This window comes from Heliangelus exortis, chromosome 2 (genome assembly GCF_036169615.1).
Source record: "Heliangelus exortis chromosome 2, bHelExo1.hap1, whole genome shotgun sequence".
Lineage (NCBI taxonomy): Eukaryota > Metazoa > Chordata > Aves > Apodiformes > Trochilidae > Heliangelus > Heliangelus exortis.
This window is the reverse complement of record NC_092423.1, coordinates 26,187,466-26,196,953: the sequence shown is the minus strand read 5'-3', so window position 1 is coordinate 26,196,953 and position 9,488 is coordinate 26,187,466. Positions and strand designations below refer to the sequence as shown.

Sequence of the window (9,488 nt, the reverse complement as noted above, 5' to 3'; positions counted from 1 at the left end):
CAGGTTGGATGGGGCCTTGAGCAACCTGGTCTGGTGGGAGGTGTTCCTGCCCATGCAGAAGGTTGGAAATGGATGATCTTTAAGGTCCCTTCCAACCCAAACCATTCTATGATTCTAAGATCTGTTTTAAAACCAGTTGTAGAGTACGTCTGAATGTTCTCTGGGAGGCTGACAAATTACTGGGTCATGATTTCCAGGCTAAAGGGATGTATCAGAAGGAAATGGTGTTTCAAAGGAGAACTTTTTCAGCATAACCTTCATAGTTTGTTTCTTTGGGAAAGCAGAATATTAGTTTGTGTACGAGCCAAAACAACTCTTTGAAGCAAGATGAGGCAGCAGGTGCCAGAAAGGCCTTGATCAGTTAATTACACTTTATCTAAAACCACAATAATCTACTTGCAGATTTCCAAGTGAGATTTTATCCTTCACTTAAATTATCTCATCTGCTTAAGATGGGTGTACTAGTTGGCTTTTATTCCTCCGAGCTAACAATTATTTTTATTTTGGTGCAAATAATCTTCGTGTATGTTGTTGATGCAGTGGACGTTCTAGGAACACTTTTCCTACTCTGCGCCACGAACACAAGAATATGCAAACCACTTTAGTACCATAAAGTGCTTTTACTTTTATTCACCGAGCACGTATTCTTATAAACAGTTGGAGACTTGCATTGCACCAGCAGATGCTTGCAGAGCAAGCCTTACCTGACTTCTTCCTGATGTCTGTGGTGAACAGATCAGTCTTGTGCACTGCCTTGATGCTCTGAGCAATTGTGTCAGGTCTCTGTCATTGCATGGCTTTTCATTCAGGAGATGGGAAGTTGATCATGTCTGCATTGCTTTTATTCACAACATATCCATGAGCATCATCCTTTTATTTAAGGATTACCATCCTTGAGGTAGGTAGGATATGTTGTGTATCTATCTGTCTATCAGGTTATGCTCCATCCCAGAAGTGAAGCATCTGTCGAGAGCCAACTGCATGGAGCTGAATATCCCCCGGAGGGATCGGACTGATGTTTCTATATTCACAGGCTCAGCTGCCTTCTGAAGCAGCAACACCCACTGGAGGTGGTGAAGAGGGTCAGTTTGAGAAGACTTAGAGGTCTCAAATACGAAGGTGAACAGTTTTGGACAAAAGCTATTATCTTGGAAAATGGCTTTATTGGTAGCAATTCTCTTAGACTTGTAAAAACCAACAATTGTGCCAGAACAATTCCCTGGCACACAAAATTGTATGGAAATAACTGCTAGAGGAATGATTTTGCTAGCTAGCCTCTAAGTGAACAAAAATACACCAGCCTGTTTTGACCATTCACTCTTTTTTAGTGCTGTGCTAACATTTAAAATTTGTCTTCAATTTCATATGACATTAACTTAATACTGATTTCTGCTGTAAAAGATTCTAGAGATGTGCAGGACAGCACTACATTTCCATTTCTCAATCAACAGCCTCTCATTTAATGCCATTTAAAAACCTGATGGCAACTTCCAGCTCTGAAGCAGTTATTTGAACTTGATCCCTGAGTGTGTGCATATACTGCACGCTACATACAGTAAAGATAAAAAGAAAGTAAATTTAAGCCCCCCTATTAATCCAGTATCAATTGCCTACTCCCAAAACATGAGTTAAATTACAACATGAGTTGAACTACATCAAAGGACAGAGACTATGTTAGCCCCATATGTCCAATTTTTGCCATAATTATTCTAAGACTGATACCTAATATCTGCAAGCACTCTAATACTACTTGAAATTAAATTTGGCAGTCCTCTCTGGGATAAATTTAATGCATATGTTCTATTTTACCCTATCAGGTAGAGGGAGAAGTGTAAATATTTTTTTAGTTGAGAGACAACTGAAGGAGAAGTATTCAAACTGCAACAGACATAAAATTCAAATAACAACAAAAAGATCCTTTTGGTAAGATAAATATTAAGCCTTTGACAAAAGCCCTATCTAAACATATAACAGACAAAACCGGAGTTACAGGAATCTAAAAATGTCTTTAAGAGTAGAATAAGCCAAGCAGATGCACTGGGAGTTTCTAAAAACAGCTGAAAAAGGAAATTACTGTACAGTTTCCAAAACATCACACATAGCTTAATTTATTTAACGGAAAGAGAAAAAGAGCAGATCTCTGTATAAAAAGGGTGACACAGTGGTCAAACTGAAGTTTTAAAGTCTTTTTAAGTTCTAGCATGTATCAGTTGCTTTAAATAAGTAATTCCCCTCTCACCTTAAGGGTCCTTCACCTGACCCTTTGTTTTCTGAGCCCATCTGCTTCAGACTTCTTTTCCAGTGAGATTTAGATGGATGCCCACAGCTGACCCCCCAGAACAGTTACAGGAACGTTTGGACATGAGTGGCTCCTCTGCTCATAATGCTGATGATACCCACAAACAGTTGTATGAGGGATGTTTATAATTGAGTCTCATCTTCTTTTTGTTGCTTGTGAGGAGTTGCTTTTATGTCCTGTTATTGAAGTGCACGTGTTGACTGACTTAAGAGGACAGCCTTGTAAATGAGATCTTTGATCTCAAGAGTTTATTTTATCTTTGCAGCAAGGAAAAGTGAATTGAATTGGCTGGCAGAACTAAGCCCTCTCTGTTCTACAGCTGCTGCATCCTTCTGCAGTCATCATAATTTCCACTTCCACCCCTAGGTACTTTCTTTTGCCACAGAATTAAAAAAAGGCTTCTCCAACATCTCATCATCACCTGCAGTACAATGCTGAAAGCTTTGCAGCTCTCAGTTTATGACATGAACACTGCAGAATGCTCAGAAGGTTTTGCTTCTGTAGAAGGGATGTATCTGACAAACCACGGAGCTGTGATACAGCAAAGCTTTTCTAGCTACCCCAATACCTCCTCAGAACATAAACTTCAATAGATTATTCACAGATTTTTTTGAAGCTAAACAGTCCAGAAAGACTGCTGCAATAGATGGCTGCAGACTGAAAAAGTATCTGCTCTGATCCATCATTACTCTCCCATTATTTATGTTAATATACAGAGCTGTTAGTGTTAGGGGATGTTGTGCTGCCCACTACAACTACCCACACAAAAAAAGACACTATGGTGCCCAGTACTGATTTACTTCTGATTTGAATCTCTAATATGATAGTGTCACCATCTTCTTACCACCTGCACTTCATTTAGTTCCCACATATTCAATAAAGTCAGTGTTAGCCACTGCAGAAATAATGCTCAATGAACACTGTTTTACATGTGCATTTGCTCCTCCTTTAGATAAGATAATTTTATTATGGATTTTTCCTTCTATACAACTAAAAGAAATAACAAACATATAAGGACTCTGCCATTTCATAGTGGGCAGATATCTGATGATTTTTAACGGCCTCAAAGTCACTGCATGTAGAAAAGCCAAGCTTAGTCAAGATCTATCCCATTCATAATAAAGGCAGAGAAGCTTTCCATTAATATGTTTCAGAAAATGAAGTTTAAAACTTATTTTTTTTAGGAATTTCTATTGAAAGCTTAAATACATTTATACATGGAGGAAAAGAAATCCTGCACAGCGTTTTCTTACTAGGAACTGCATGCACAGAGGTCAAAGTAGTGCTTTGGATCTTACTAATTTTTAGATCATTCAGCCAGCCCAGCAGCATGAGCAAGAGAATTAGGCCTTACTTATGCATATAATGCAAAAAGAAACACCACATACCTGTACATAGAACTTGAAATTTGTGCTCCAGAACTAGACAGACAGTGAGGTGCCATGCCTAGAATATCAAATTTACCTCTTACACTCCTGGCATCTGAAAAGGATGAAATTCTGAATTGACAAAATTCTTAGTTTTGTTCTATGCTTCCAAACCAACTGACTTTTAACTTGGAACGAGGTAGTGACTTTTCACCCCTTCCAGTAAGCATGAATACATTTTTTTCTTTTGGATGATTGTGATTCAGAGAGAAGGATGGCTAAGAAAGTATCTATGGGAACAGATCTATTTTGCAGAATGAAGCCCAGATCTCTTTTCAGAAAACAGTCTCATTTCTGTGAAAGATGTTGAAAAGAAAGAGAGACTTCTCCAGGAGACTCAAAGGACATAAATATCTAACAAAAGAACACAGTCTCAATGGAGGATACTGGGAGATCAAGGGATTTGAAAAACTTCTAGAAAGAAATCAGTCCTAATGGAACTATTTCTAACTTTGTGAGCTTGTTACAGAATGCCAAGCTTAATGCTGGTGAACTGCAACAGAGCAGATGGGCTGAATGAACCCAACTTAGCTGATTAAACATTCTTCCTAGAGCACTGAACAGGAGCCTACCTTTGGAATTTAAGGAAGATTTTCTGCTTCTGTGTGGCTGTAACAGACACTCTCCAGCTTCAGAAGGAAATCTGCTTAATCTGGAATTGTCCTGTGTGGAAAGGTTGCAGCTGTCTAAGAAGGGAAGGACTAACCCCTAGGAACTGCACTTCTGGGTCCTTCCCATACTCAGTAGGCTGAGCAGGGAAAACTCAAAGCAAGATGAATGCTCTTGTCACAATGAGAGAGTGGTGCTGGGGAGGAGAGCAGTTTCTCAAGCACAAGTTTTGTGCTATTGTTCAGAACAACCCACTCATCCTGCCCAGGAGGCTGCTCTAGTGCTTTTGTGAACATATTCTCCAGTTAAAAACCCAATAAGCTGTGTGCTATTTTGAGATTTTGTGTAATTACCACAGTGAATATGTTCTTTGCCTTCTTCCTTTATTTGATCTAGGGTCAAAACCTCTCATATGGGACCACACAAGTGTATATTTGCCAGCTGCAGTACTGAAGTATCAGGGTTTGGATCACGCTTCATGGAAAATATCAGAAACTGGATCTGTAACCATCCCCTTGACTGACCTGCTGGACACAGCACTGCCTGGGTCCACTGCTGTTTTTGTCACCAGGGAATTGTCTGTAGGGACCAGCTCCCAGTCAGCATTCTGTTGGGCTGCTCTGGATACAATTATTCTTTGATTTACCTTTAAACATGTGGGCTTTGCTCCCTTTTTTCTGTGTTTAAAATTAGACTTTTTTCCAGAGCCGGTATTTACAACTTTTCCAGAGGAAATAAGAAATGTCTTGTTATGTTTGATTTATTAGGGAGTTCCACAAGGAAGGTATCACACAAAAGCAGAGTATATCTCCTGCAAGGAAAAGGGAGAGAGCTGCAAACAAAACTCAGAATCTCTCATGAACTGAATTGACTCTAAATAAACCATTTAATAAAGGAAAGCAGGCCTCCTAGGATGATGGCAGTGACAAAGCTCTCTTAATTCTGACATTAATAACATCAACCATGGCATTTCAGTTCTGTTAAACAATTTACATTCACGTGCATAACACAGAGCAAACAGTTCTATCAAAATTCTCCTTGTTACATATAGAACACACAAAAAGAATGGATTCCTATATTGATATCAATATTGGTTATATTTCAATTTTTTTTACATAAAAAGAAAAAACAACTAAATCCCTTAACAGGTGCTCAAATGTTTCAGTGATGATATACAGAACCACCCAGTATTTGCTGACTGTGGCAGATACACAGATATTGACACATATCCTATGCAATAATCACTTAGCAAATGATGTTAAATGTATCTTACACAAGCAATTCACATTTTTATATGAGCACAGACTCTTTGAAATCTTTATTTTCCTGGACATTTTGTGCCATCTTCATGTTATTAGTAGGCAAATAGTAATGTCTATAAATTTTATCGATTTATAGCAGTTTAAGGGTGGTTTTTTCCTTATCCCAGTGGGAAGAAATTCACTTCTGTTGTCTGGATACCATTAGGCTTCAATCCACTTTTTATTGATGATGTCAAGCAAGGAAGAGCTTTCAGCTCCAGCCCTTGCTAAAGAGAGGGCAGTCAGAAGACACATTTTCAGAGTTCATTAATAGTACTCTTGCCAGGTGTAAATTTTACCCTTCACAGAATCTGGTTAAGGATGCAGCCAAATGTTTAACCTTCTATCTGTATTTGTCATCATAAGTGGATACAGCCTCCTCTCATCCTCCTTTGTCTCTTCTTTTCTTTTGAAAGGACAGTGTGATTTTGACAAGATGTGATTTTAGGTAAATAATCTATCTCTCAACAACAACTGAATAAAAAAAAAGGTTTGCCATGTTAGCTAGCAAGAAAAGAACAAGTATAGTGAATCTGTTGGCTCTACAAGAGGGTTTTGCAGTTCTGCTTCAAGCTGAGCTGCAGAAACACTTCAGATTTTAAATGGACAATCTGAATGAAAACAAGCTATTTACAAAATGGGTAATTCTTTAATGATTAAGCATAAAACAATCACAATCATGAAAACTAAATTTAGTGGTTCAGTTACATGTTAACTGGAAAACTCAGCACACAAACCAGTTCTAGACAATTTGGTAAAATTAATTCTTCCTTCCAAGAGGTTTGAGTACTTCCCAGCTCACAGCTGTATTATTCTCAGTCATGGATGTCACCTAAACCATCACAAGACACCAACACAGCACACAGAATACATCAGATGAAAGTGGGGTATATTTCCTTAGAAGAACCCCAATTTTTAAATGATACTAAAATGACTTTGAAACTGAATTTCCAACTTCAGGCTCCCATAAACTCTGAAAAGTCAAAGCTATAGTAAATATAAGTGATGTCAAGCAATTACTCTCACACATAGAAAATAACTCACTATTAGCATTTTTTTAATGGAGTAACACTTTCCCTGAAACAATAAGTTCAAAGCACTTATGAACATAGTTGTCAAAATATTAAATACATATATTTTTTAAAAACCTAAACCATGAATATTTAACAACCTGAGACATATTCACAATGTAATTTCTCCATCATCTATAGTATTTATCTCAAATGCTATAAGAGGATGCAAGTCAGAAAACATACGTATTTTAAGCTATCACTGGGCATAGAAAATATATGAAAATATCCACTAACACCTAACACAATATAAATATTCTACCCCCAGAGAAAACAAGTGTAGTTTTCTGTGTGACACAGATCATTATTCATGACAAACCATGAAGTTCCATCAAAGAGCTGTTGCTCACGCAAGAGCAGCTCTGGTTTTAGTCGGGAAAGTCACGGGCAAAGTTTGTGAGGAGGGAACACAGTGGTCTGTGAGAATGCATGTTTAGGTACTTAGCCATTTAATTTAGCTGGATAAGGAACAATGTAATGTTTTCCTGTTGTTAAACATTGCCATCTGTATCTCTGGCACACAAATTAAAAAAAGAAGGGTGTGACCATTAAAAGTAGGTGTCCTGAGATTTCCTTCTTCAGGGGGCAAAGAGGTTAAAGTGGAAAAGCTGATCTGTGTGTAAATCAGGAACACATGTGGTAATGAGAACAAACAGCAGCCAGCAGGCAGGCAGGGAGGACTTCTCCAGGCACACAATGAGATGGACAAAAATCCCATCTACTGGAAAGGGAGCAAAACAACTAATTTTCACCTTGAAATTGGTAACTTAAGAAAATTCTATTAAGTCTTCATAATTAATTAGGTATTCACGTTTAACTCTGAGTTTTAAAGCTTGGTTTAGCTGGAAACTTGTCTGTCCAGTCATGGGAAGCAGTGTTGCTTTAGTGTTAATACTGGTTTCTATCTGTAGAAAATCAGAGGTGATCTTAAAAAAAATGTGTAACAGGATCTATGTGTTTAGCATCTGAGTGAAATAATGAAACAGCACAGATGTGTAAACTTCACCTTAAAGTTATGAAATGTTTGTGTATGCAGCTTAACTACTGGAAGTAGATAGCAACAGTCTCCTACTAGGGCTGAAACAGTTTTGCTTAATTTCTTTGGGGATAAACAGAATGTTTACATAGTAAGTGAGAGTTCACTTAAAGCTAAAAATACACCACCATTGTGAATAATAATAATGTTTCTGACCCAGTCCATCTGATACATCAGTGGCAGACCCCCCAAAACTTTGAGTAAGGTAAGTCTTGATCTTCACCTTAAGACTTGCTCCTTGACACACGGAGTAACAATAAAGAAAACATTAAGGATCACAAAGCACTGAATTTTCAAGTGTAAAGTCATACCAAAATCTTGATAAATTGTCATTGATGTCGTAGGTGAGCAATCGCTCAGGAACATCACTGTGGGTGCCCTGGACTGCTAACACATGTGGTGCTAGGGCAAAGGGTACATCACTCAGAAGGTCTGACATGAAAGGGCTGCTCTCCAAATTTTGGCTCCTCTCATTTGCCTCCTCTGCACTTGACCCAGTCGACTGCGATCGGTGCCCTGTATTTATCTGAAGAGAAGAGCAGAAATTAAGTAAAAAAAGTAAAAAAGAACATTACATACCAGGCAGCTAAGCCTTTGTATTTAGAAACATCATGACCTCCTCATATTTGAAAATGAAAAATAAATAATTTTCAGACTTTGGTGCAGGTAAATCTAAAATAGCAATTCTTAACACACTGATATAATTCTTTGGGTCAGACTAACTTGAGTTAAGGCTTAAACAGAACAGATTTGTCTACATGATTAGTGGCATTTATCCATGTATTGTTTCTTTGCATTTTTAGAACTGATAGGGCTGGCAGGACTTTTTGCAATTATGTCCAGGGAAAATTACTTCATATAATTCCTTTCATAAACTGATGAAACTTCTTTTGTTCTCCTTGTGCCTTTTCAGAAGTTGTCCAACAAAGACATGACTTTGATGATTAAAACCCCTCCTACCTCAGTTATTTCAAAGTATTACTGATGCTTTCCAATGGGAAATGGAATTGCATGGCTGGCTGGTGAGGTCTATTAGATATGGCAATATATTCATTGCCAAATAAGTGCTTTGTAGAAAAACACAGTTAAAAAAACTTTGAAAACCCAGCAAAATCCCCAGAAACAAAACCAACAATGAAATTAAAAAAATCCTGCCATCCAGAAACAATCAATACCATTTACAGAAAATGCCAGCAGATAGGATGTTGGACCCAAGAGATTTGCAAACTTTGATATTAGCCTACCAATACAACCTTATTAAGAGTATATCCCTAAACTTCTAAATTCTTTCTTTTATTATTCTTTCTTAAACTTTCTTAATTCTTAAAAAAGAAAAAGAAAAAAACACTGTTTAATCTGCCTCCAAAAATAAAATCTTATTTGTTTTACTATTAATAGAAATAAAATGGTATGCAAACTGATAGTTCTCATATAATTTCTGTGAGTAAGATGTTTTTTATATGGACTTCTATTTTGTATAAGCACACATACAGAAAAATTCTCTAATTTTTCAGAAGTGCTTAACAAGTCAGGTCAGAGCCAAGAACTTCAGACATGATTTAGAGTGACTGCAGTTTTGACTTCTTCCTTCCAACTTCCATACTCAGTGCATAGCTGGAAAATGGAAAGCTTACACTTAGATTAGGGAAGAGAAAGCACTGAAGGCATTAGATGCTAATTTGGGGTTCAGTCAATCATAAGAGTTAAATGGATGTATTTGTATGGAGGCTCCTTTCATCCTACATT

The 9,488-nt window shown here is 37.5% G+C and overlaps 1 protein-coding gene across 5 annotated transcripts in view; it reads right to left on the bottom strand.

The window, feature by feature from the left end:
- Nucleotides 1-5,413: 5,413 nt before the first annotated feature.
- The window catches only part of UMAD1 (UBAP1-MVB12-associated (UMA) domain containing 1), a 78,328-nt gene continuing 74,253 nt past the window's right edge, over nucleotides 5,414-9,488 (bottom strand). For all 5 annotated transcript variants that reach the window (XM_071735318.1, XM_071735322.1, XM_071735321.1 and 2 more), the window contains exon 4: nucleotides 5,414-8,268. In XM_071735318.1, coding sequence (XP_071591419.1) covers nucleotides 8,011-8,268 — 258 coding nt within the window. In that variant the 3' untranslated portion in view covers nucleotides 5,414-8,010. The remainder of the gene's footprint in view (nucleotides 8,269-9,488) is intronic.